We start from the raw sequence: 27,721 nt of genomic DNA, 5'->3' as shown, positions 1-27,721 counted from the left end.
TTCCACACTAGATTTGATTGTACACTTTAAAACAGTACCGTATCACTTTAACAAAAGAAAAAGAAAATGGCTACAGCTCATTGGATTACACAGAAAAAAAAAAATGCAACTTTGCCTATGTATGGGCAACGGTGACAAAATCATAAACCTATAAGAATGGAAAAACAGAACGTGCCATATGGAATATCCAGTTTTTAAAAAACAATATAGTCACATATTTTTTCTAGAAAACTAAATTAATGTTTTACTTTGCAGTATGCATTTTTAGACCTCAGTAAACCTTCCCTTATCTTAAATCGTGAAGCATAAGGTTGAACTGGTGGTGTTTATTACTGTATGGTAGAAATGTCTTCTTTTTCATTCACAGGAAACAAGAGTCTGTTTCCAAAATAAGACAGAAAAAAACAACCCACACTTCTTGTGTCTTTTTTTTTTTTAAGTTGCGTGTTCTTGGTCTTTTTAATACTCTGTGCTCTGTGTTTTCAGGCTCCTGTTGGCAATTCTCTGGTGCTTGATATCCCAGTTCTTTCTTGTCCACGAGGTTTCCATAAGATGGATTTGTAGCTTCCTTCTGAACTGTCCTCGAGATAGAAAAATCGAAATTTCCTGTGACAGAAAAAAATGCTGTAGCTGGGTCCCGTATTTAGGTTGGTGATGCTACACTGGTGGAGTTCCACACCCAAACAACAAAAAACGCAATCTGGGTGCTCGGAAAAGCACTGAAACAAATAAAAAAAGAAAAAATCTATATTTGATCAAGTATTCTGATTGGAACAGTGGTTGAAGTTGCTGCTTCAGACTGACCAATGGGTGTGTTTGGGCTGAGGGTGGCAGGAAAACACCCTTGTCAAGCAGGTTGCTATGGCTCAGTTAGAGGTGCTGTTTCTAGGTACGGATAAGCCGATGGTCCCCCTTCACTCTGCATGCAGTGGCAAAGTCTTCATACCTGCACATCGCAACCTAGTGCATTTATTCTGGCTGTGCATAACATGAGAAAAATGCACTCGGTTGAACGTGCGCATGATCGACAGCCACTGGGTTTATGTTGCATAGTGATCAAAGCTTCCCAGGTACTCCAGACTGGCGCGGTAGCAGAACTGGTACTGGTCCTAGAGGGAAGCAGAAGAATTGTGAAGAAGAGAAGAAAGACTAAACGAACATTCAAGTGTTCTTTGAAGACGTGAAGTGGTTTAGAAAGCTCACCTCTGTCTGAACGGTGGCTGGTCTCTGGGTGCGCAGCATCTTGACAGTCTGGAAAATATCCACCACTCCCTCGTACCTCATCCTCTCTAGCACGATGCTGAGGGTGATGAACACACCGGTCCTTCCTACACCAGCACTGTTGGAGCACAGGTGGAAACGTATTCAGAGCTGGAAATACATCTCCTTATGTATGCATCATGCACTAGCTCAGTTTGCTACTAGTCGTGCCAAACCGTTATTCTGAATATTTGCTCACACGTGGTGCAGCAAGCGGTGGTGGTGCTTTATTAGCGTATCAGCAAGAAAAAAAGTCCAGTGCTGTGAAAAACTATTTCCCTCTTCCTGATTTCATATTTTTTCCAATATCGGTCACAGCTAGGTGTTTCAACCATCAAAGAAGTTTTAATATTAGACAAAGAAAACCAAGTAAATACAAAATGGACTTTAAAAAAAAGGTTTTTGCCCAGTCTCTTTCTTATTTTTGAATCATGAACTCTGACCTTAACTAAGGCAAGTGAGGCTTACAGTTGTTTAGATGTTTTTCTGGGTTCTTTTGTGACCTCTAGGTAATCAGCATGGTAATTCTGTTAGCCCTGTCATTCCTAGGATGGTTCACTACTGCTCTGAGTTTTCTCCATTTATGGCCTTCACTGTGGTTCCCTGGAGTCCCTAAGCCTTAGAAATGGCTTTGTAATCCTTTTCAGACTGATAGATGTTAGTGACTTTATATCTCAGCTGTTTCTTTAGATCGTGGCATCATCTGTTGTTTTTTTTTGGGTTTTTTTTGGGAGATCTTTTAGCAACATCACTTTGTCCGAAAGGCTCTATTCAAGTGATTTCTTGATTCAACTGGTTTGGGAGTAATCAGGCCAGAGTGTGGTATTGAAATTTAACTCAACTTAGCTTCCCAAAAAATGGATTTTTTCACAGTTAATCTATCATTTAACTACTTTTTCACATAGAAGCAGGAAGGTTTGTTTTTTTCCCTTATTAAATGAAATCATTATTTAAAAACTGCATTTTTCATTTATCTTTGTCTGATATTAAAGCACTGTATATATTTAACAGAGGAGTGGAATAAATTTAACGTAAAAGATTCCCCAAGTCTTTACTCAAGCAGAAACAAAATGTTCCAAGAATCTCTCACAGGTCATCTGGTGAATTTGTAGGTATTCTTTTTTATCGAGTCTGCACAACTTAATGAACAATATGTGAAATGTTGAGGTATTTGTAGGCAGCCTAGACCTTACCTGCAGTGCACAGTAATTGGCCCGTCCTGGCCAAACTGTTCTTTAGTTTTATGCACTTGGCCAATAAAATCAATAAATCCTTCTCCTGACTTTGGCACTCCTTGCTCGGGCCAGTCTGTGAACTGGAACTGACGAACTGTCCGTGACTGGCCATCCTGGGTGAAAGAAAATATGGTAATTTGAAACTCAGAAAATTCTGGAAGCCAGTACAAATTAGTCTGTCTTGCTCACAGGCTGACGACTCACCCTGGCATCAGTGACTTTGAACTCTCTCAAGATGTACTGGGGCATGTTGTACTCAGCCATGGGATCCACCACAAAGTACTGGTACCTGGCTGAGCGCTCTGCAGGCCAGTACTGGTGACACTTCTCCTGTAGAGTACAAAGGCTTCTCTTCAGAGCGCTGCATCATATTTAAAGTACTCAGTGTGTGAGGAGAACCATTTCTAGGCAATTTATAACGGAAATGTCACCATAACTTGTGATATTCATTATTCATTTCAAGACCATCTCAATGCAGATGAGATATTATGTTCACTGAATTAATACTGAAAGTCATATCACTCTCACTGTGCCATGCATAATGCTTCATAACGCCCAAACATTTATTATATTTAATTCATTATATTAAATTTTTGATAGATTTCCCCCCCCAAAATTGCAAATTCTTAATCACGAAACATTCGCTTTTCCCCTATTGCAGGCATCAAAAGCTATTCTGCTGCCCATTTTAAGAGGACATTGTTATTCACAGTTCCGTCCTCTCCTGATGTAAACTTCTGCAACAACAACACATGGAGCTGCTCATTATGCTGCTATTCAGTCAGCCCTTCAATATATTCTTTTACTGAAAATAATTAGCTCAAATGACAATATATTGTGTGATACTGCATGTTATAGTACACGCTTCGGCACTTAATCAAGGGAAAAATGTGGGTCTATTGTTTAAAAGCTGCAGCTAGCCCAAACACATTTAATTAATGTGAGTTTCAAAGGATTTGTAAATTCTTTGTCTAGTTTTTAGTTAAGAGCTTGTACAGCTATACACATCTCCATACTGGTAATTCTCTGGGCTCTGAATAGCCGAATAGGATGGTCTGCTTTCCTTCTGTGAAGTGACATGCTTTTTTGTTGTTAACTGAAGTTATTTGTAACCTCTTCAGGTTCCTTTGGTCTAAAATATAAGACTTTATAGAGCCTAACAATGGGAGTGGAAATCAGTCTATATGTTGTTGTTGTTTTTATCTTTAACCATTCTATCGCGTGTGAAAATCAATATTTGTAATTACCACCTTTATTCTTCAACACAGACTACTAGGCAAGCTTTGTTGTTATTTCTTTATTTCTACTTTAAGTAGTCTTCAGGAATGGATCTCTGAGACTCTTTGGCATATCACAGTCTTTTCTTTCTCTTTTCCTTCCTTAAGAGGAACTTCTTGACAGCAACCCTTTCACTGAGACCATCCTGATGAAGCTTCAGGTAACAGTGGGTGGGTCGTCTGTAGGGCCAGATGCGTCTCTCAGGCCCTGTGTCAGGTCTTTGCAGCATTTTTTTCCTATTTCTCCAGGACATGACTGTCAGGTGCTAACAGGTTTTCAGTTAATAGCCCTTTGAAAGCTGCCTTGTTAGTGCAAAAAAAAGCTATTTTATGATAATGGGCTGTGTAATTTTTTGGCATTTTCTGTAATTTCAACTAAAGAAATTGGAACAAACTGTGTTTTTGTGATGGGTTGTTAGTAACAAAGTGCCTAAAGCTACAATTTAAAATTGCTTCTTTGCTAAGCTGCTTTGTGTAGACCCAACACTGGTTCATCTCTTGAGTTCAGTTCCTTTTTATCCTTGAACGGTTCATAGGTCAGTGTTAAGTAGCTCAACATTCCTCTGAAATGGTCAAGCACTGGACTGAAAATGAGTAGAAAAGCTGCCAATGTCCAAAGGAAAAAAACCAACATGTAGCTCAAGACTTTTGCACAGTACTGTGATACGCTAATTAAAAAGACATTCAACCAGTGCAGCTATATGTTTTTATCCTGCAGGACCAATGCATGTATCACATTTGAGTGTGTTTGAGTGCATTTATCCGTACCCGTCCCATTTCTCTCAGTTTGGTTAGCATGACAACAATGGTGGAGTTATGTTCCCACAGCATCCTCCAGTAGTCCTCTGTGGTCTCAGCCAGTGGGCCCTGGGTTGCTATATAGGCCTTCTGCTGCCTATAAACACATGGATAAGTATAAATGAAAATAAATTTCTCCCCATGCGTGAGAACATTGTAAAGTGACTGATGTTAAACTGACCTGTATCCATCAATGAAGCTGGCATTGATGTAGTCGGATCCTTCCACTCCTCTGATTGGCTGCAGACACACACGCGTGGTCTCGTAGGGCATGATATTCACCAGCCGGTTTTTGAACTTGTTGCACGGCAGATTGGCACTCACAAACCGTGATGTGTGGGCCTTGGCACTGGCCAGACGCTGAAATATAAGAAATAAAGGAAATATGCTGTAATATTGTGCAGATGAAAATTACAGAAAAAGAATTACAAGCAGCACTGATGAGAGCACTGAAATGATGGCGAAATAAAAAAGGACGGATAAGCAAGGAAGTAAAAGAAAAAAAAAGTACTCTTTTAAAAAGTACAAGGTTTGGTTTTTTATTGGACAAGTGGAATTAGAAAACCATCTTTAATCTGCAGGCCTCAGGATATTTAGTCAGACATCTTCAACTGAATCAACACAGCAGGGCCGATATAGGGGACGAGGGCAGCGGTAGGGAATGGAACAGGGAGAGGAAGGAGAAAATCAAAAGTCAGGGGGCAGGAAACCACAAGGCCCCACACTGTCTCAACACACACATGTGAACCACAGTTGATCCAGTCAAAAAAAAAAAGAAAAAGAAAAACTGGAACACACACATTCATATGTGGATATGTGCAGACAGGCAGCCGTAAGTACATGCAGTACACTCGCTCACACTCGACCACTGGATGACACGGTTTAAAAAGAAACACAGAGAAACAGAGAATAGGCAGAGGGAAACCGCAGACTCAGGGGGAAACAATGGGGTCTCATGAACCCAACATCTACCATCAGCGGCTACCGGAGTGCTGTGGGAGAAACAGCAGTACCTTATTTTCTTACAGACAGACTGAGCTGGAAAATCCCCACTAATCACAAGTTCACCAGTTCATTCTGGGTACTCTGAACCCAGTTTCCAGCATCAACAATAGTAATTCTTCATGTCATTTGGTTTGAATTTGACGCGGTCTTATCAATAAAGCCTGGCAAAAACAAAGCTTTTCACCGCTTCGATACATGCCAATATTTTTCACCAAGGAGAAAATCATGCCCTCCTGGCAAGCTCCGAGAACTCCACCAATAAACTCTCTGTGAAAAGAAACAAAAACACGGCGTATTAAGGTGTTGGATTACCAAAAGCAGCCAGAAAACATTCACCTCTCCCTTTTCCTCACACGCTTGCTTCAACTTTGTGATTTTATTTGAGGGACATGACGCCTCTTACACGAGAAGTTCCAACCTTTTGGTGTTTTGTTGACGGAGGTGGAAAGTAATCTTTCAGACGGTGGGCTGTGATATACCACGCGAGTTCAAGTGAGATGAAATATGGTGAGTGGGACAACCCCGCCATGTGTTTCACATCAATCTAAGGCTGTGAAAACAATACAGCGAGCGCTCAGTTCATTGTCATTCTGAGGGGAGCGCTCCTATTAGAGGGAGGGAGGACAGCTGGGGCATAGGATGAGGGAGATTGCTCAGAGTCACTTTGTGTTTACCTTGCCCTCTGATTGTCTGAGCAGACACAAGCCATTCCTGGGAAAAATTAAGCCACCTGCTTTCAACGTATACCTGTAAAGCTACAACCGATTCTCTCTTTTTCACCCAGCCAGGCCAGTCAGGTCTGCAGAGAACTCATCTGGCATGAGGTAAACAACACAGTAAACAAAATAACAACTAGAATATAATGAAAATAACACTTCCCAGCAAGACTTTGAATCCCTTATGTTCTCACTGCGATTGTTTATGATGCCTACATTTGCTGTTCTCACTTTATATTCTAATCAGCTCCCTAAAGTTTTGAAAAAGCTGTTATAACTTCCAACCCCCTAAGATTTTATTACAAACTTCAACTTTCTGGCCTACATTATTTGGTCTTTACGTGCATGCCTATCAAACTTCCCAAACTGCGATGCTTTCAGAAACCCTCAGAAAAGCTAACTCTCTTACCTTAGATTCAAAAGGTGCAATCCCATAATCCCCTTCAAATCCAACCATCTATATGAATCTCTCAGAGGGGGATTGAAACTGTAAGAACCACTAACAGCCCTGGGAAAGATGCTCAGGGGCTATCAAAGTCAAAGCTTCCTGAATTAAACATTCTGTATGTCATTTTAGACAACGTTCTTCCCAAGCTTTGGTGGTAAGAACCATCTTCCTATGAAAACCCTCAGCATGGGACCTGAAGTGCAACTTTGTTTTTTGGTCAATTATGGCTTTCAAGGTCAAGAATTAAATATGAAATATGAACGTTTGCTCTATTCTTTATATGGACAGAATGGCCAGTAGGTAAAGTCTTCAGACAGTGATTTATCCCGCTGGATATCTCTGAGCAGGCCCTGAAGATCTGCAGTGCTTCAAAGATTTTATAGCCTTCGGAGGAACAAAGTGAATCCTCCTCACCTTGAACTCCAGCTCCATGCCGGTGACATTTTCTCCTGGTTCAATCTGCGTCAGCCTCTGGATGTAGGAGTACAGGTTCCTCGCAGGGACTTCGGTGTTCCCGCAGGTCACCGCCTCCAGCAGTGCATCGTGAATGAAGATGTACTGGTCTTCCGTCTGCACCATGTAGTTCCTCTCGGAGCGCATCAGCGTGACATGACCGTAGATGTCGATGGTCTTCTCATGCTTGATTCGCTCTGTCATGGCATCAATCACAATGAAACAGCCAGTGCGGCCCACTCCAGCACTGGAAATAGGAAAAGAGAACCAGATAGTGAGGTTATTTTCTCACATAAACTGCAGTGTGTGCGCTGTGTCCTAATACCTGGTGCAAATCTGTCCCCGCAGAGCTCAAACATAACATGCTTTGCCTAAATCAGCTAACTATCATCGAGATCCCAGCCAGCAATATTTCCGTCAAAGCAGGTAAAAATTGACATCAGCGATGAGTCAGCAACACTGTCTCGCTGGCATTAAGAAGATATCCTCCCTATCGACACACGATCCGGAAATATAATACCGTTAGCTGCCCACCCAAACACTTCACATTTTTGCTGTGCTAGTAAACGGTGAGACAACCTGACCAAGCAAGTTTGTGCAAGTGAATAGAAAATTCTTTATGTGGTTAAATGAATATTGGTGTGCATGCGCGGGAGCGTTGTCGAGGTGGAATGAGATTTGGTCCGTTGTTTGATACAGAGGTTGGTTGAAATGTAAAAGCACATTATGATGGAGTCTTGCCAGGATAATTAAATTTGACTGATAATCCTGTTAGATACTCCATCTGACTGCTACGGAAGATTAGGAAGAGCTGCTCTCCTGCCAACCTTCTCCGCTGCGTCCCGCCCCCGTCGCTCTGCCTCTTTTTCTCCCCGATAAGTACCCTCTCACGCCAGCCCCGACACTTTTTCACACTCACATTTGTCCTTTTCTTCTTCTTGGAAACCATTTTCTCTCCATCTTTCCTTTTCTTTAATTCATCATTTTCATTCACTGTGTCCTGGATTTGACCTCACCTTCTTTTTTCTCACTCTGCACACATCTCCTCCTCTAACTCCCAGTCCCTCGCTACCTTTCCCTCTCCATCATTGTCTCAGCCTTACCCCCTTCCCCTCCTTCATTCTCCTCCACATCCATACCTCACTAATTCTTCCTCCTGAGAGTTTCTGCTCCATATTCCCACTGCCCTGCTCTATCTTCTTTTCTCTGCGATTGCCAGTAAGAGCAAACAGAAGCTTCATTCGAGCTCTGGAGCTAAACGCTGTGCCAAGCCCGTAATGACAAGCTCCCAGAGTCTCTTCTCCATCCAACACATTGGCCTCCTGCTGCTCAGACAGCAGCTCATTTGAATATAAACTTGTGAACCCAGATGTACCCCCAGCCTAAATGGTATATTGTCAACTGTGAAAGCTAATTATGGAAAATAGGGTCAGCATGGTAGCTGATGATGGAGATGAAGGAGGTTGTTGTGGGAGGAATGTGGGTGTCTAAGCCAGCCAGGATGTTTGGGGTTTGCATAATCGCAGGTCAATCTTATTTTACTTCAGCGCCTCTGAACTATTTTATACAAGCACCCTTGGACTCTTGTTGATTTTCGCCGACTGCCAGGCTTTTGAAAATGTTGTTAACTCATAAATGCCAAAATAACGCATAAGTGTTTCATGCAGACTCACAAACACACAGTCACGGAGCAGACCTGTTTCCTTTATGGTTGTGGATGGATATCATAAATAATTCTGGTTCAGTGAATAATAAGAATGGATGAGCCGAACTGAAAATACACAGACACATACCTGCAATGGACAACCATGGGTCCCGCATCTGGAGGATTGCAGGCCTTGACCCGGCGAAGGAAGGCCAGGAAGGGGGTGGGATGTTCAGGCACCCCGTGGTCTGGCCAGGCTGTAAACTGGAAGTGACGGACTTCACGCTTCTCATTTGAGCCGCTCTGGTTGAGCAGATTAGACGTGGGGTTAAATATAAAGACTTAGTTATTCTGTAATTTTTGTAAATGTCCACAAATCCCATTAAAAAAACGTAAACAAGCATGTCATGAGCTGCCCAGGCTATCAGGTTTAGTCTAGTTTATTTTAAAAGAAATCTGCAGGGCACTATAGTTTTTGGCAAACACTGCTCAAATATAAAGAAAGTGTATTAGTTGGCACTCTCTTCAGCCACTGATTAATACGCTGATGTGGTTTGATCACTCATTACAGCAGCAGGATGGTTTATAGTGTGAGCTCTCAGAGCTAGCTCTAAAAATATGCTATCCAACCATGCTGGGAATGAAATTTTGTTTATAGACCTGCAACGAAGTATGTATAAATATTTGAACAGATCAATTACGCACACTCCATTATACATGCCATGTTTCAGTACCTTGTAAAGAGCGAAGGTCCTGACAGAGTAGGTGGCCAGCTCCACTGTGTCAAGCAGAGTGACCTGGATCAGGCCGTAGGTCTCTGTGCCACGTGTTGGCCAGTACTGATCGCACTTCACCTAAAATGGAAGAGGGGAGAAGCTGTGAGAGACGAAGAGCAGGTTGAATAATTCTTTGCAAAGATTTTGGTGAAAGAAAAGAGAAAGAAAAGAGCTGACGTGACTTTGAGTGCATGTGTAGAGGGAACAAAAAAAAAGAAAAGAAGGGGGAGAGGAGTGCTAAAGCAGATCAGTGAGAGAATTTGAGAGAATCAGACAGTAATGTACATACAGAGACAATCCAGCATATGAAAAGGGGTTTTAGTAAGTGTGTGTCTGTGTCGGGTGGGGTGGGCGTTTGATCATGCTAGTTAACTGCTATAGGTTGGTGGGCTCTCTCAAAGATCCACACCAGTGCTCAGAAAAGCCAAGAGATACCGAAAACTCATCCTTCACATATTCGATGCTGTACGTTGCTAATACATCGCAGCCCCACAAATCCCTACATAACCAATCGTAGCACACACAAAATCCCAGCATCCCTATCAAGCAAAACACTTTGATTTCCCCTGCACCCGGCAGTCATATTTGTAGTTCTTCGATTCGGCTTCGGAGACCACAGAGGAGGGAGGAAAAAAAAAATCCCAGAGGAGATGAGGGGGGGCTTGGCAGAATCAGGCCAAACCAAACGTTATGTGCTGATCCCTCCAGTCCTCACATCAAAGACTGCAGGGAGCTCAGCTCAGCTTGCTCTGCATTCCACTGCTCCAGACTGGGGATTATGCGTTTTGGCCCGTGATGTTCAGGCTGTAATTACAGCTTTTCAACTGTTGTTTTCCCACCAGACCTTGAGAGACTGTGGGGACAGGAACGGTTGCCTGTGTAAGGAGGAGGGGGGGCTCACACTGACAGAGCATAAACAGGATCGCAAAAAAAATAAAATCCCTGGTGTGAAGACTATATTATCCATTGATTTATGAGGCTAGCAGCATAACTGTGCCCTGTTCTAGCGTGGTTTGATTGGTGCTAAAAGGAAGGATGCTGGCATCGTTCCCACAGTGGGACCATCTGTGATCATCTGTGCGCTTAATGCGTAAACACATAATGGTATAATGTTGAGAGGTGTTAAATGAGATTAAATAATTTTCTCCAACAAGCAGCCCACTACTCACTCAAACAGTACGTGCAGAGCTAGTGGGCTGATAATAAACAGCTAAATATCTTCAAATTGAATGTTTTCATTTCATAACGCTGTTTATTGAATTTTGACAATTTACAGCTTCACAAGCTCAACACAAACTTGCTCTGCAGTGGAAAAAAACCCAAAAAACCCAACCGAAAAACAACCAAAAAATAAACCTTATGACAATGTGGCCAGAAAACAAGGACTACTTAATATACTACACAGTCACAAGACAGGAAGTGGAGGAAAATGCCCATTGTGGGTGCGATCATGCAAACCATAAACACTTATGTGCACTCTTTATGAACTGTATTAAAAGCAAAAAATAACATTTTTAACTAGTTAACTATGTGGTCAGTTTACAATACAATTTTTGCATTATCATCCAATGCATTATTTGCTATTGCTTGGAGAAAAAAAAGAGGAGGTGGGGAGGGAGCAGAAAAACTATAACAAAACGGGGGATAAAGGTAAGGAGAAAACCATGAGAAGTGAGTTTGTACTTATAAAGGGATTTTAGCAAAGGAGAGAAAGAGAGATCTTGCCTTAGAGAAGAAATAAGAGGGCATCTGAGGGTCAAACAGACACAACAGAGACAGTTGGAAAAAGTTGAAAAGGAAACAGTGTTTTAACACAAGGCACAGGTTAATAGGAAAAGAAGCACAAATGGGAAGAAAGGATAATTTTCTGAAAAGGTCTTTGGACATAATTGGTTAACACTTCAGTCATGATTCATACCTCAAGCCATTCATGTTCATTTTACTCTGACATGACATTCTCATTACACTGAATTTTTACTCAAGTGCACATTCTGTTAACAATAGCAAATGCCTCGAAGCCAGATTATTTTCTAATTCATTACTTACCCCAATTTAGCTGTACTTGTAATTCCTCCAGGTCTGGTTCATCAATCCACGCTATTTTTTTTGCCTTCTACTCTGATACACTACACGCCCATTCTGACTTCCCAAGAACATTTAGCTTGATCGTCATGCACTAAATGTTGTATTCCAGCGATTCCTCGCGTGTCCTCTTTTAGCCTATTCTGTTCACTCCACCTACAATCTATTGTCCTCGTGCATTCAAATAAAATAAAATGAAATAAAATAAAACTCATGTCTTTTTCTAGTCTCTCTGTATCTCCTCACAACATGCCACAACACCTTAGCTGTAATTTAGCTGTTTTGCATTTCTCACTCATTATGTCACTCTAACCATCAGTTATATATACACGCCTCCATCATGACAGCTTATGCATTAGTCGCACGTTGCACATAACTTGCTTTCTAATGTAAAGAAAAAATACTGACGATACCGATGATGAAAAATGTTTGTCCGTCAGCATGCCTGCTAATGCTGAAAAATATTTAGGAGCTCACTAACAATATTTCAGTACTAATTACCAACAAAACGACTCTTTTCCCCACAAACTTTAAAAGTTAATTCAGCCACAGAACATTAGCTTCCAGTTCGGAGTGACTGGACAGCATTGCATATGGTATAAAACAGCAGCTTTTGTTGGCCTACACAATCTCACTAACAAAAAGTTTAATTTAAGTTTCAATGATTGTGATTTTGTGGATACCAATTTAGACACAATTTTCATTTGAAGCTATCCAATGAAAACACCAGCCAATATTACCGTATTATTATCAGCTTATCGCCACAATAATGTAATAATAGTAGAAGTTTTAAGCCAAAACATTTTCTTGTTACCACCTTAACACATGGCGACCACAACGCTACCAAATAGTTCTACCTCACTGGCATCCTTGGTTTATAAATGTAAATATTAAGTTTACAAATTGTTAATACCTTTGTATTACTTGCTTAATATCTTGGTTATTATATTATTATCTGATTATGTTGTTATTATGAAACTATTACCCTACTATAAGAACATTACTGAGCTGTAATGGAGGCTGCGATAATATATTTATTGTTGCAGATGAACTCTATATATCATATTCTTTTCAGCTTGTGAAAAAGTAGATGCTTCATAATCAAAGACAAATAGATAACCTCATTAATTTTAACCAAACGTGTAACTTTTCTCCTATTTTATGCAGTGGACCTCACAATAGAGCTTACCCAGTTCTTATACTACATTTGATACATTTAATCCAATAATAAAACCACAATTTTTCTCATCTAGCCTTATGCTTTATCATGTCCTGCTCTAGTCTTTGGCTTCGTCTGTAATATTGTATTTGTACTCATTCTCTGTGATGCTCTCTCTATTCAGCTCTGCAGTCGTGCACACTCCCACCTTATTCCATTTCCTTACCCGTGATTTCTCTTCCAGCTTGGTCATCATGATGATGTTGGCTGTGTGCTGCTCCCAGACCATCCTCCAGAAGTCCCCGAAGGTCTCGGGAAGGGCGCCCTGAGTGGCAATATAGGCATTCTGACGGCGGTAGCCATCAATATAGTTAGCGTTGATGTAGTCACTGCCCAGGACACCTGAGTAATAAGAGAAAAAGTGGATGTTATTTAAGGTGGAGAAAAGAATAGAAACACATGTGTGCAAGTTGAATTGGAGAATGAATTAGATGGAAAAAGCAAATAAGGGAAAAGACAGAAAAACAGATGGGAGCAAAAGATACAGGCGGTGATGAAACACTCAATTCTAAGTCTGTATGCTGAGAGTATGGGAATGATGCATGGGACCGATTGCATCAAATTACTGTCTGCAGATGAACCTGATTTTTATTCTGTTCCATGTTGAAATAATCCAAGTCTACTACTATAAAGGCAGGTTTATGTGCAAGTAATAAAGGGTGAGGATCATGTGAGGTCATGGCAGGGAGATTAATGTTTTCACAGGGCCCAGAGGCCTTTGGTGTTGGATTGTTCAGCCGTCTTGTTTTATAATACATGCTAAGACGATCACGGGCCTAATCTGAGTATACTCTGGATGTGTCGCTTTGAATGGCAATATGACTGTAAGGCCGTCTCTGTGTAAGACTCGGCTGACACTGCTTGTCCTGGAAGGGATTGTGTGTGTGTGTGTGAGAGAGATGTGAAAGACTGTCTGTGTGTGTTTGATTTAGGATCAGGCCTGCTCATCTAGGGCCTAATACCATAATCCCAAAAATCACTGAGTCACAGCTCAAACATGCACATGTACGCCAAAAACACCAAAGTACACACACACACACATACACTCAGGCACACATGCGTATGTTCAGCTGTGACCCGATTCTGCCGAAATGGGACCTAAAACTCCTTTTGAGCCTTCAGATGGCAGTTTACGTTTAAACAGATTGAAATCAATGAACAAACAGCAGGATGCTGACAGGAAGAAACTCCTGCAGCCGAGTCTCCTCCCGCAGCTTATTTTACGAGCACGAATCAGTCCCATACAGTTGTAAAATCCCACGCCAACATCGCAAACACACACACACACACAGCAGACACACACACACTCAAATGACAGAGGAGCAAGAGGAATGCTTATACAACTTACTTTAAATGGGATGTGGACAGACGGTAAGAAGAGCTTCTAACATATGTTTATCAACCCCAGTCTTTAAAAGACAGCTTGCCTAAATTCTTTGCGCTACAACTTTACTGCAATGGACTACAACAGAAGCAATCTGCAGATAAAACACACACTCGCACTTTCCAGTCACTTGGTGGGAATGCTGGCTTGGCAGAAGGTCTGCGTTCAGCAACGCATGGAAGCGGCTGCGAGGAGAGTATATGTTTGTGCTCGTCCACATCTGGGCATATATGTTTTTTTGTGTGTGTTTATGCGTGCATGAAAGCGCTCGTGTGTGTGTGTTTGGACATGCTCAACAGTATTTGCATTTTCTTAGCTGGAAGAAAGACAGACAGCCAGGGCTCCAGCTCCAGGACAGGCGGGGGCGGAGGGGCTGCTCACACATGCTCTGCCCAGATAAGGCTCATCTGTTTGGGCTTGGCCTCCCACTGCCTCCCTCTCTCCACATTGGAGCTGCCAGTTTCTCTGCCTCGGGTCTTTCCCAGCTGAGGTGGGTGAGTGCGCTTCAAAATGCACACTGAGTACAGAACTATTTGTTTCTTCTCATTTTAAACCATTCAGAAAGCCCAAATCCAGGAAAATGGGCACACCATGAATAAATCGGTAAACAGTCTAAATAAAGCACGATCACACGCTATCTCCTCAGATATTAAATTGGTCAGGCCGGGTCCAAACCAGTCATATGATGTGGTAAAACAGTGGGGTAAGACACAGCAGTTGGTTAGATGGGAAAAAATGATTGTTTTCATTGTGTTTACGTAGGCTCAGCACTTGGTTTGTGATGCATGGGAACAGCCAGTGCAGAACAGCTTCGAACTATTAACATCCCATCTTTCACGGATAGAAGCTCTCACGCAAAAGTTCACACAGTCATATACACACATGCACAGTATGACATAACGCACTACTTTGCCTCCACACCCAAACTCAAGAATCACAACTTCATGCCCAATTTAAAGCCTAGCCCAAACCATAACTCTGCAACCAAATCGTAAACCTTAAATGGCCCTGAGAAAGTGACCAGAGTGGCCTCATTTCCTGAAACCATTACCGTAGCCATATAAAGACGGAGGTAACAGGTCATGCACACCCACACACGCACACAAACACAGCGGAAGCGTGTCCTACCCTCGATGCTGGAGAGTATAACTCTGGAGTGATCGTAGGCAATGACGTTCGCGTAGCGGTTCTTTGGTTTGTTGACCTCCAAGTTGGAGTTCTCCCACGTGAACTGTTGACCAGGATCGACTGACTGCAAGACACGCAAGCGAAGGTCAAACAAAGAACAAACATCAACGAGAAGCTGTTGCAGTTATATCGTTTCATGTGGCTTACCACAGTTGTTCTGTGCTCAATCATGTTTTTGTTACCAGAAATATTTTGGCATTATTAAAGCAAGTGGGTTTCAGACAGTGGGACTAGCATGCAGTCTGTCAAAAACATTAGATTAAGATAAATGGCCGTGGCACGAATGATTCACAGGACTTGCAATGAGGAAAAAACAATCTTGCTACATACCACTTTTAATCCCCGTATGATTGTAAGGTACGATATGCTGCTTATGCGTGCACAGCATTGGCTGATTCTCTAAAATCACACATAAGCACCAAGCATTAGCACTTAAAATTTACTGCTGGCATCGATATCGCTATCTCTTAAACTGAACCTCAACGTGCAAGAAATTGGCATCCAGAACAGGAAGATTTTAACAGTTCCAAGAATCTGAGCTCACAGGCACCGGGGCAGGATCGTTGCAGCAAAACCCACTGTTAAAACCAACAACAAACTGAAAATTAAGAAGGTATTATTGATACTGTATAGGAACGTGGGCAACCATGATATCCCTTTTCAAGAAAGACTTTCCACTTTCAAAACTAGCTAAAAGAGAAAGACGATAAAAGCGCAACCAATAACCCTGGGAGAGAGGGGATGGTTGTGTTAGAGCAACACATTAAGTTCCTAGAGGGTAATTACAGCAACCATTGCTGTTAGCTGGGAGAGGCAGACATGAGGTCATTATAGGGCTGTCAATGGAGAGGGACGAAGAGGAGAGAGCCAGAGCAATTTAGCAATTCTGAATATTTTACGACACATAATTATGGTTTGGTTGAGGAAAAAGTGGACAGGAGCGGTACTGGATACGTGCACGTATCTGTGTGTGTGTGTGTTTAAGACTGCTTTCCATGAGCAGCCGACATCATGTGTGCCTGATTATTACACCGCAAGCATTTCTGGCCTCTCTCTCGCTCTCAGTCCCTCTTCCATCCATCTCTCTTGTTCCTTCGTTAAAGCTTCAGTACCGAACAAAGCACACAGTCATGCAGAGAGAATGTGAGGCTCAACAGAGTGGTTCCAGCTCACACCACAATTGCATACAGCTTCTCCCTCAATGTCTCCTCCATCCTCCTTTATCCTCTCTCCCAACACTCTCCGCCCCCCAAAAAACATTCTTGCTCTGTTTTTCTACTTTTTGCATAATGTGTCCTTGTCTTTCTCTATATACGTACTATATATCTGTCACACACAATTTGTCTCTCTTTTGCGGCAACCAATTAGGGCCTTATGCAGTCTCCTCCACCCAGAAGCCCTTGGCCTAAACACATTTTTTATGCAGGGAAAAGAAAACATTTTTACTCTTTTAACAGCTCTCCGTGGAGCTCATTGTAGCGCTATTTGCGACACAGCCATAATATTTCTGCTAATGTCTTTTTTTTTGAGGGCCACAGTTCAGCACGACAAGTTCAGCCACACTGTTATCTCCAAGCAAATGGCTTTTCTGTTGTTGTTCCACATTAACTCTTCTGTAAGTTGAAGGAAACTAATCAAGAAGCGTCTATTTTACAGAGAACATTTGCCTCTTGCATCTCTTGGCGAGTCTGCTCTCTGTGGCTGCCGCTTTATTTCTGGCTCCCCTTTTCTCCACCAGAGTGTAGAAATGAGGGGTTGATAACCATCTGGCTGTAAGCAAACTCTCTTTGAGCTTGCAATTTCAATTTTCCTCTTATATTTGTATAGATAACAACAAGACAGCAGAGAGAGGGAGATGCGCTCGATTTTGTATCGTTCGACGGAGACGAATCCAAACGTAACTTAACTGTATAGTCAATGCGAGGCTTTAAATCTACTCGCGCTCGCTATCAGAACTGGAACTGAGCAAGAGCAAGAAACGGCAGGTCAATGATAAATATGCGAGTGTGTGCGTGTGTTTATGTGCATCAGATAATCAGCATTCGTACCTCGTACTCTTGAGAGAACTTGAGATTGTCATTTGCCTTGAGGCGCTCAATGTGATCTGCCAGCTCAGAGATGGGGACGGGCGGGTGACTTGCCATGCCTGCCGAGCACAGAAACAGAAAAAGAGGCGGTTTTGATACACACACAATTGAACTCCTTTGGAGGAAAATGTTAAGAGTTAGGATTCTCAAAGGAGGTGTTGTTTAGTGCTCGGTCCATGGAGAGTGGAGGAAGCAAATGGAAGTGTTGTCTTTTTTTTTTTTTGGTTAAGTGACCGTTTTCTCTCCAGGCAGACAGAAGGAACAATGTGCATGTTCAGAAAGTTACTGAGGCACAATAACATGTCTTCAGAGGATACGCACACTGCTGGTGAAGATTTAAAAAAAGGCTATGACACAGGCAATAAAAAATTTAGCATGATTTTAATTTTGTTTTTTTTCAGTAGAAGTATTCCGGAGGCGTTTGATGAAATGTCAAGCAGCTTCATCCTATACGGGATGGATGGTTAGTTAGCATGGATATGGAGAAGGAAAAGAGTAGAAAAAATGGAAAGACAGAAAAAGAAAGAGAAAGAAAGAAAGAGGGGGACAAGGACCAACTAACTTGACAGACGCCGATAACCGCGGTACACTGATACACGGTAGGCTGAAAAGGGAAACAACACCACAGTTAATCTCATCAACACTGGCCACATATAGCATATTTTGCATGTGGATATTTCTCCCCAATCTACCTGGAGTCTGGAAGTTGATTCTGCGTAGCTCCACAGGATCAGTGGGATGGTGGGAGGACATCGCTTTGCTGCAGGGAAAACTGCCCTTTCTTCCTTCAGCCTCGGCTCTTTTCCTGGAAGAACAAACATAATTTACCTCAACCTGATCTACTTAAAATGCACTTAAAATGATGGACATAAACCAGCCGATGCAGTGCAGCTGTCACTCTTCCCATACATATCTTTATCCAACACACTGAATAAAGTGAGCTTGGGGGATTACAAATGTACAATTCAGCCAGTATACTTCTAGTTAATATATTGTCAATAAAGGCACACGGCAATAATCCTGACTCTTCTGGGTTCAATTTTCTAAATGATTCTTTGCAAGGAAATTGTCCCCGTAGGACAGAGGAAATGGTAATAAGCAGTGTTTGTTTACCTGTCAGGTTTGCTGGATCCACGTAGGCAGACGTGTAGATAAAAGCAGAGACAAGGATGAATAACATTAGTGTCCAATCAACAAACATCAGGGACTAAAGCATTGCTGAACTCATCATTCTCTTCCTCTCATTTAAATGGATAGGAATAATAATATGATCTTAAATATGCAAAACAGCACCTCCTGTAGCTATAAAGATCAACAGTAAATCTAAACACAAAAGCTTTTTCACACAAGGACACTACATACATATCAACACCTAGCAACTCTGCCCTGGAATGGTACAGCTTAAGAACAAGTGTGAAATGAATAGCTAGAAATCACCAGGAGTTACACTCTAGGGCTGTACTGAGTATTAGATTATGACCATCAAGGTTAATAATTTTGCTGAGCTGCATCAGTCACACTAATTATTCATGTGCATTAACTAACCTCTAGCTAGAAGATTGGCTGGCGAGCTTATCGTGAATAGTGCTAATGGGTGATAATGTTATCTTTCACTTTTCTCTCATGCTAGCTAACACTGCTCCCTATATTTGGCTTTAAATGGGCGTTACTGTGCAAATACTTTATTTATTTTTATTTGCAGTTTTCTTCAAAAATGGGAAATTGGTGCAACAATTTATTGGAAGTATATAAACTCAGTATATAAGACAAAAACAGACTTTGCTTCTAATGAGCTTGAAAGTCATTATTTGGTGTTGCCATCTTTTTTCCTCAAAACACACTCTTAGGCAGCTTTCTTGTAGTTTCATTAAGTAGTCGTCAGGAATAGTTCTCCAGGCTTCTTGAAGGGCTTTCAAGTCTCTTGTTTGGATGTTGGCTTTATTTTTGTTCCATTCTCTGTCAAGAGGATCCCGCGCTGCTTCAATATTGTCAATAATGACGTTCGGGCTCCGGGGAGGCCAATCCATGACTCATAGTGCTCTGTTGTCTGTTTTTCTCTCCAGGTTTGTTTTTGTTGCACTGGCAGTGTGTTTGGGCGTCATTGTCACGCTGATGGTAGTTTTCATGATTCCATCAATTTTGACATCACCAGCGGAAATGAAGCTCCGAACCATGACAGAGGCTGTTTATAACGAAAGATGGCTGAAAACAGTCATTCCTGTCACTCCAGAAGACCCGTTGCCACTGATTTTAGGTCCAGTTCTTTTCTCCACTTTTCCTTCCTTACGAGTGGCTTCTTGACAGCCACTCTTCAACTGAAGCCATTTCTCATAAGGCTTCAGCAAACAGTAGATGGATCGCGTGAAGGACCAGATGCATCTCTGAGGTCCTGGAAATGTTCTTATTTCTTAAAGACATCATTTCAGATGTTTTTAAACCTGTGCACTCGTCCAGTTTTCTCAGTTTTTTTAAGGGCAGCTCGTACACCATTATGAGATATGAAAAATGTTCAGCTAATAGCTCTTTGGGAATCACCTTAGAGGTGAATGACCTTCAGAAAGCCTGAAGAAGCATTGCTCATGACTTTTGCACAGTACTGATGATGACAGAAAAAAATACATATCTATGAAAACCTCAAATTTAAGCTTAGCTATTATTAGTATAAATAATTATAAATATTTCACCATACATTTAACCCACTGGTTTAACCTTTAAAGCAACAAGGAAATGCTGATTTTTTTATTCATTTAGAAATATAAATGATGTTCACACAAAATGATAGATCTGACAACTGATGTAAACGATAATAATCTGTATGCACATCTCTGAAAGAAAACTGACACTGTCTGCTGATTAGGATCTTTTTCTGTCACACACTGCTTGATAACTTGTAGGAAATATTCATGAAATGAACAAAAAAGATACATTAAGTGATGGAAATGGATAAACCCCTGCAGAATAACTGTTGTCCCTACTATAAAGACTTATGTGAAGCTTTAAATTCTTTTCTCCATATTCAGCAAAACTCAAAATCTCTTTTGTTTACAGCTTTCTTTGTGTCAGCATTCAAATGTACTACTGAACAGCGTTTATTTCTGTTTTCCTCCATCGTGCTGATCTTACCTCTTGAAGAGGAGAATGGCAATGACGATGCAGACAATGAAGATCACAGCCAGCACAGGCCCCACCACCCACAAAAGACCCTCCTCCTCATCAACAATTGGTTGAGGATCCACATATGATGATGTCACAGGATCAGAGTAAGGGCTGGTTGAATACATAGTCTGCAAGAGACCAAGGGTTTAAGCAGTTACACGTATAAATTAAACACCAGTGTACCCAGACGGTAGATTTGTTCGGGCGTGTTTGCATCTGCACTCACATTCTCGGAGAGGTCGAGCAGCGCCAGCACAAAGAAAACATAGTCTTGTCCGTTCTGCAGTGGACGGTTGCGAAAGTCGCCGTAGTTTCGGCCGTCCCCTAATGTGAATTCAATGGGCAGAGTCTTGAAGTGAGCGGTGACATAAGCCCTGGGATCTGACTGGCTAGCCTGTCTGCGGATGCGAAGGGCTCGGCTGACGCTGGTTCTGTTGATCTCTCTGAGGAGCTATGAGGAAAAACAAAACAGAGAAAATGAGCAGGCAGGTTCAGAGTTTAGAGGAGATGGGGAAAATTGACAGAAAGGAAACAAAGAAACAAAAAAACGTCTGACACAAATACGTGACATAAAAATAGGACAACAACCTGCAAATGCTGGTTGCACCAAGTTCAAACAAAGGGCATGACCAGATCATCAGTCTGCTTCAAACTCCCCCCTCCCATCCCAACCCACATACAAAAAAACCTTCAGAAAAAAAGGTCAGTTTTGACAATTTTACCCCAAACAAAACCCTCATTATTGTAGAAACAATGGACTGTACAGTGCAATATCACCTTAGCCCAAATTTGTTCATCAACTGAATTGCTGCCACATTTATCCACTGAGACAGTAGGCGCCATAAAACTCTATTGACTCAATTGCTTTCAGAGCAGAATAATGAGGTGGTGAAGTCTTTAGAAAAAGGCAGGAAGTGGAATTAGATGGGAAATGGCATGTGAAAGCATTGTTTAGAGTGAGCAAGGAATGGATGGTTAGGCCGTTTGCCTTCACGTAACAAGGCACAGTCTGATAAGTCTGATACAACAGACAAAAAATCTGCATCGCATTTAACAGTTATTACCCCCATCATCCTGATTAACATAATCATTCCCCCCCAGCATCGGTATTACCTTATAACAAGTGTGACCATTATTTAGCTTTTTATTTTTCCTGCCTGCTGCACGTCTCACCTCATCCAGGTTCATTTGGTCAGGGTCCTCCCAAGGATTCAAGAATTTTCCCCCTCTCTGCTTCTTCAGCGGCACCACTACCACAAAATAACCCCTGAAACACAACATGCAACTGGGATCAGGCCTGAGGAAGCACACTCCAAACTGCACAGTTTCTTAAGAACCGTCAGTGTTCTGACATTTAACAGAATACTTTAAAAGGATTTCAGACACAAAAGTATGGAGGCATTTGATGTTACACTTTATTTATTCTCGATGTGTATGGAACATGATGGACACACCTGTCTATATAAAGACCAATAATTCACAAAAACAAGCCATTAAGTTAAGAAACTCTAAAGCCAGCAATTATAATATTGTTTTAAAGCACAGAAAAGGATAGGGGCATAAAACTTTCTAACGCTATCAGTGGTACCACGGGCACAAAGGCCATGTACAAGGATAATCATAAGGATGGTTGTCAGGTCAAGTGGAATAACTGAGCAGGAATAGTCTTGGTCTGGAAAGTGACTTAAAACCACAAGATCATTAAACGGAACTTCAAAGGTGCTCTTCAAAGATGAAGGAAACTCCCTGGAAGTAGAACTCCATTAAACTGGCCTTCATGGTAGAGAAGCAAGACAGAAGTCACTTCTGAAAAATGCATATCAGAGCCTACTTGGAGTTTGCCAAATGGTGCACTGTGAAGTCAGATCTCCAAGCATCTGGCAAACACAATGCACTGACTCATATCATCTCTATAGTAAAGCATAGTGGAGGCAACATTATGACATTGCTTCTCTGTAGAAGGAAAAAGGAGAGAGGACAGAACTGTGGGGAAGACGCATGCAGCCAAATTCAAAAGTACAAATGTGTTGTTCACAAGAGCAGTCGTAACTTTAATTGCATAACAGGGCTAAATAAATGACCTGGACCTAAATTGTAGCCATTTAAATTTTTTCATAGATTTTTTATCCATTTAATTCTTTGAAAATTAATTTTATGAAAAGTTTAAAAAAAATTGTAGTTACTTTCTGAGCATAAGAAAAAGTGGTTGGCAATTTCTATTACAAACAGACTCAGGCTGTTTCAAGTGCTTAGCTAAGCTAAGTGGCTGCTGGTGACAGAAAAGTGCTATTGATCCTCTCATCTAACTCTGGGTGTTATCTCTACTTTAAAAGAGTATGCAGTATCTGACCATCAATATGATATACATTATACTAATATACATTAGTATGTTGCTGTAGTTGTAGCTGCTGTGAAACAGTATAGTACGTTGAAAGTGTGTGGCATCTGCTGGGAGAGAACTACTAATACAGTATGCGGCCTCATGTTGAATCTGACAATAAGAATTTGTAAAGAGGGAATAGTATCCAAATCGATACGTATTTAAATCCAGTTTGTGTTTTTGGATTATTTTGACATTTTGAGTGACCATCTTGTAAACAATAAAAGAGTGGAAAAACCCCCCCACCCCAAAACACTACTGAAGTGACAGAGAAAGACAGACTTCTGGAAAATAGCTGTGAGAAGAAGTATGCATATTTAAACATGTATGGCTATTTGGACTTTGTATCTATATTTATTATTGGTGCCAAAAAGCAGATAAAATGTTCAGTAGTGGGGATTCGTTTGGTCTGTTGAGGGAGTTCTCAGACTTGTTGTAAGCTCCGAGACATAGTAAAATGACCTCACAGGGTCCGTAGATATATTGATACAAAGTAATAATTTAAAGCTTTCACAGTTGGTATTTAGGATAACAAATCCACTCTGTCTACATGCTTTAAGTCTTTCCTACCTGACTTTAGCTGTGGTCTGTACAGTCGGTAGCTGCACAGTCACCATGCCATCTGCATTAGTCTTTCCCACTACAATAGGTTTGGTTTTCAGGATGTCTGGAGCGGTGGTAGTAGTGACACGGTGCTGCAGGCCCCCAGCGCTGTTGGCTCGGTTGGTTAGCAGAAAAGAGTACTGAGTGTCTGGCTCCAAACCAGTGATCAGCTTCTGAGTTTGTTTGCCATCCACTTCCACAGACTGGCCCTTCCCATACAGGATCTGAAAACACCACAAATGCACATAGAGGTCTAAATAGGAAGCCTAGTTTTGCCTTACACTTAGCTGATTAGAATAAAATTATGCTTATATTGTGCAGTTCCTCCAATGGAAGTAGAAACCACAAAGGATGGATTGCACTGACAATGAAGAAAATCAAGTTGTGATGCTATTTTGTTATAAAAAATACCAGTTCATGAATATTTGTTTACCACAGACGTGAGAGGTTTTGATGTTCTATGAATTTTCTCTTCATATTTAATCTGTAAATATGTATCAAATGTCTGTGTATTTACATTTAACTACGTTATGACTCCAAGATGGAGTGAAAAGATTTTGACATAAATTGTGGCAATTGTGAGATAAAAGTAACAGTATCTTCCTTTGTCTGTTAAGGAGCCAGACTTCATTATCTTTTCTTGACAGGAAGAGTGAAGTTTCATAGATAATGAGTGGTTGGAAATATGATTCCTCATAATTAATCTGCCATATACAACTGCAAAACATGCAATTCTGAATTTAATCTCAGGCTTTTATCAAGGTCCTGCTTTTTCAGCTTATAAACGTTAAACTGCATGAGGCACGGCTAATTTTTATACCTACTAACAAACAAATATACATCTCCTTACAGTGAACGGCTGGACAGGGTTCTTATCACGGATCTCCCAGGACAGCAGGACAGAGTTCTTCATGGATGCTTTTACTCTGAAGTTGGTGGCAAAAACTACGGGACGGGAAAAAGAAAAAAGAAAAAAAAGAAAGGAGTATAAATGTGGCACAGCATTCGCAGTTACGGTCTCTACTGTCCAGTCCTACTGGTCTTACCTGCGTATCATTCTCTAGTACCAGCCTCATGCTAGTTATTTGCTCTTATTAACACACAGGACTGTGATTCCTGCCCAAGACCCAAAACTCTTACCTTGCTTTAGGAAAAGGATGTTGGGTCTAAGGCTACAGTGACAAGACAACGAAAAAGGACACTTAGGATGCAGCCACAAGATGTCTCATGTTCATGTGGGACTTTGCTTGATTTACTCTCAAATGTGCTGTTTGGAAGTGTGTCTAGCATCCTGAGCCTGGTGAAGATGGGTCGTTAGAATGTGAGTGTGAGCCTACCTTGGTCTAGCCGTTGGGTCCTAAATTGGACACTGGGGCTGTAAGGCCCAGGACCGACAGCTGTGAACGCACACACCCTGACATCATACACAGTATCGGCACTCAGACCCTCCAACAAAACACTCGACCTTTGAGTGGGCACCACAACCTCTGTAGCGTTTCCCCGACTGTTTATATCCTTGTATAGCACCGAGTATTTCAAAATTTTCCCATTTTGCTCAATCAGCGGGACTGTTTTCCACGCCAGCTGAAGCGAGGTGGCAGACGCCTCTTCTGAGATAATATTTTCTGGATATCCACTCGGGACGTCTTCTGGAGTAGTCACCTCTTTTACAGCCTCTTCTCCATAGCCCATCTTGTTGCGGGCTGACAGTCTGAACACATAGTTAGCACCCTTGTGGATATCCTGGGCAGTGTAGCGGTTTTCCTTGGGGGGAAACCCAACCACTGTAAAAGGGAGAACGTCAACGCGGCCGAAGGTGAGGCGGTACCCCAGGAGCGGGGTGGCTGGACTGGGAGGGGGGTACCACTGAAGCAGGGCCGTACCCGAGTCAGTGGCACTCACTAGCAGTTTGGGCTTCTCGGGCACTACGAGGGAAAGGAAAGAAACAGGAGAGAGGGAGAGAATAATGAAAAGAAAATTAGACGGTAATTACAAAGCACATTATTCATTACCTCGAGCAAAACTGCACAATACGATTAATACAGCACCCGTGGCTTCTTGTGGCACAGCAAGGTGTGAGACCATTTCAATGGGCAATAATTATCATTAGTGATGCCAAACTCTCAAAGACAATCAACTACGTGTGTCATTTATTTCAACCTCTGTGTCTTTGTGTATGGTTGGGTCTGTGCAGACACACTTACATGGCGGGGCGGTGCACACAGTAACAGGTTTGCTGCGAGCGCCATCGCCCTTGGCAGTGTAAGCCCCTACTGATACAGAGTAGGCAGTATCTGCCTTCAGGTCCCCAAGCACCACTTCCTGCAGAACAACAAAAAGCATTGTCAGCGACAAAAGGCCACCAATTTTTGTTTGTCCTCGGGATAATGAGCAGTCACTGCTCAACAAAAAGAGACTCAAGGAGGGTGCGGTTAAAGCAACACAAAGAGGTACAGCAAAAGCGTACAGTCTTTGTGCCTGACAGTGTGACTGTGCAGTTATTCAGCTCACTTCTGCACAAACAATATCAAGACATGTACGGATACTCTTGTTTAAATCATTTTTTAAACTCAAAATATCGTTTACCTACAAAGAAATTAAAAACTGATTTGTCTCCATATAAACACATATATTTTGTTAATTTCTTAGTATGTGTGTAAATCGTATATATAGCAAGAATATTTTGGTGATACAAAAAATGACTCATATTATCAGTCATCTGTGGGGTTTTTTTTAGGTCCCTTTATTAAATATATTCTCTTTTCTATGTTCCTGGTGAACACGCAATACAGAAATAGAAATGTGTTCTTGCACGACGTTTAAAGACTTAATTTTAAAGCTCCAGTCTCATAAATATGACTCATCTACTTTTTTTTCTTTTTCTAACATCAAATAATATGCACAAATAAATGTTTACTCACATATACTGTTGAGTCATCGTATTCCCACTGAATGATGAAGCAGCAGGAGGAAAAAAACAGAAGAGAGAAACACATTATGAGTAATAGTCAAAAGGACTTTTTTTTTTATCTGCATTTAACAAAATCTCCAGTTTAATTTAAATAAAACGTAATAACACACATTAAGGCTGTTTAACCTTATCAGATTGTAAATCTTATTTTAGGAATTCTGTGAGTCAGGCTGTGTTCACATTACTTTTAGAGTTGCGATGGGAAAAATTCTCACATTTACCAGAAAACAAAACAAGAAGAAACAAATGCTAGCTCCACTTACTCGAAAGAGTAAGAGTCAGAAAATAGTTTACCCTTACTGAAAAAAGCGCATTTTTAATGTTGAGTTTAGATGTTAAAGATGTAAAGTACGATACTTAACACTGTGGTATTTTCTTTACCAACGGACTTTGGCTGACATGACATTTGCTTGCTTTTGCTGGCACATAACATGAGTTACTAGCTGTTATTACTACTTGGACATTAGTGGAGTTACATAACATGTGATGAGAATAATGATTTTGTTCTCACGTCTGTTCGCTAAGTGTTTAGCTACGGGTTGCGGACTGTTGACTTAGCACAATCAGGAGAAAACACTGATTCTCAAATACAAGTAAGCCCACAGCTGGGTGAAGAGATTTAGACAACAGAGAGGGTGCATTTAAGCAAAATTTAATTTGGATCCTTTTTAGTTGATGTCTCTATAACCGTTGATTCTTTAAAATTGTGGTGAGGGTTTGAAGGTTCTTTCATTTCTAAAGGGTAGAAAAAGTCTGACATTCGCCGACCTGCACAAAGATGGACCAGCTTGTTTCCCGTATTCATGCAAAACTAAGCGTACTGGTTGCAGGTATGAGATATTATACAGACAAATAAGAGAGTTAGCTTCTTATTTAGCAAATGTGTAGTCACTAATTCTGTTGTCATAGTGTTGTTTCCTGCTATTTTAGTAATATTGGATCCCTGTTTTGTTTTTATTGTTCCAGTAAAGCTCACCTTTAGTTTCACTATTTTATTTAAGTTCTAGCTCTCATTTAGTTTTCTGAATACCTGTGAAG

The 27,721-nt window shown here is 41.3% G+C and overlaps 1 protein-coding gene across 1 annotated transcript in view; it reads right to left on the bottom strand.

Annotated features, from left to right (window-relative positions):
• Positions 1 to 313: 313 nt before the first annotated feature.
• The window catches only part of ptprdb (protein tyrosine phosphatase receptor type Db), an 89,665-nt gene continuing 62,257 nt past the window's right edge, over positions 314 to 27,721 (bottom strand). Inside the window, exons 16-38 of the mRNA XM_085357022.1 lie at positions 26,634 to 26,660; positions 25,917 to 26,034; positions 25,050 to 25,637; positions 24,563 to 24,657; positions 23,680 to 23,936; positions 21,903 to 21,996; positions 20,956 to 21,180; positions 20,697 to 20,857; positions 18,687 to 18,698; positions 18,266 to 18,378; positions 18,136 to 18,177; positions 17,535 to 17,632; positions 15,427 to 15,550; positions 13,081 to 13,256; positions 9,572 to 9,691; positions 8,986 to 9,140; positions 7,154 to 7,439; positions 4,752 to 4,930; positions 4,541 to 4,667; positions 2,700 to 2,825; positions 2,454 to 2,608; positions 1,204 to 1,339; positions 314 to 1,109 (exon numbers count right to left, since the gene is read on the bottom strand). Coding sequence (XP_085213148.1) covers positions 1,041 to 1,109; positions 1,204 to 1,339; positions 2,454 to 2,608; positions 2,700 to 2,825; positions 4,541 to 4,667; positions 4,752 to 4,930; positions 7,154 to 7,439; positions 8,986 to 9,140; positions 9,572 to 9,691; positions 13,081 to 13,256; positions 15,427 to 15,550; positions 17,535 to 17,632; positions 18,136 to 18,177; positions 18,266 to 18,378; positions 18,687 to 18,698; positions 20,697 to 20,857; positions 20,956 to 21,180; positions 21,903 to 21,996; positions 23,680 to 23,936; positions 24,563 to 24,657; positions 25,050 to 25,637; positions 25,917 to 26,034; positions 26,634 to 26,660 — 3,483 coding nt within the window. The 3' untranslated portion in view covers positions 314 to 1,040. The remainder of the gene's footprint in view (positions 1,110 to 1,203; positions 1,340 to 2,453; positions 2,609 to 2,699; positions 2,826 to 4,540; positions 4,668 to 4,751; positions 4,931 to 7,153; positions 7,440 to 8,985; positions 9,141 to 9,571; positions 9,692 to 13,080; positions 13,257 to 15,426; positions 15,551 to 17,534; positions 17,633 to 18,135; positions 18,178 to 18,265; positions 18,379 to 18,686; positions 18,699 to 20,696; positions 20,858 to 20,955; positions 21,181 to 21,902; positions 21,997 to 23,679; positions 23,937 to 24,562; positions 24,658 to 25,049; positions 25,638 to 25,916; positions 26,035 to 26,633; positions 26,661 to 27,721) is intronic.

Source organism: Diplotaxodon limnothrissa, linkage group LG6, assembly GCF_057381915.1.
Source record: "Diplotaxodon limnothrissa isolate DT_005_m linkage group LG6, D_limnothrissa_male_GT1.1, whole genome shotgun sequence".
Classification (NCBI taxonomy): Eukaryota; Metazoa; Chordata; class Actinopteri; order Cichliformes; family Cichlidae; genus Diplotaxodon; species Diplotaxodon limnothrissa.
This window is presented reverse-complemented; position numbering and strand designations above follow the sequence as displayed.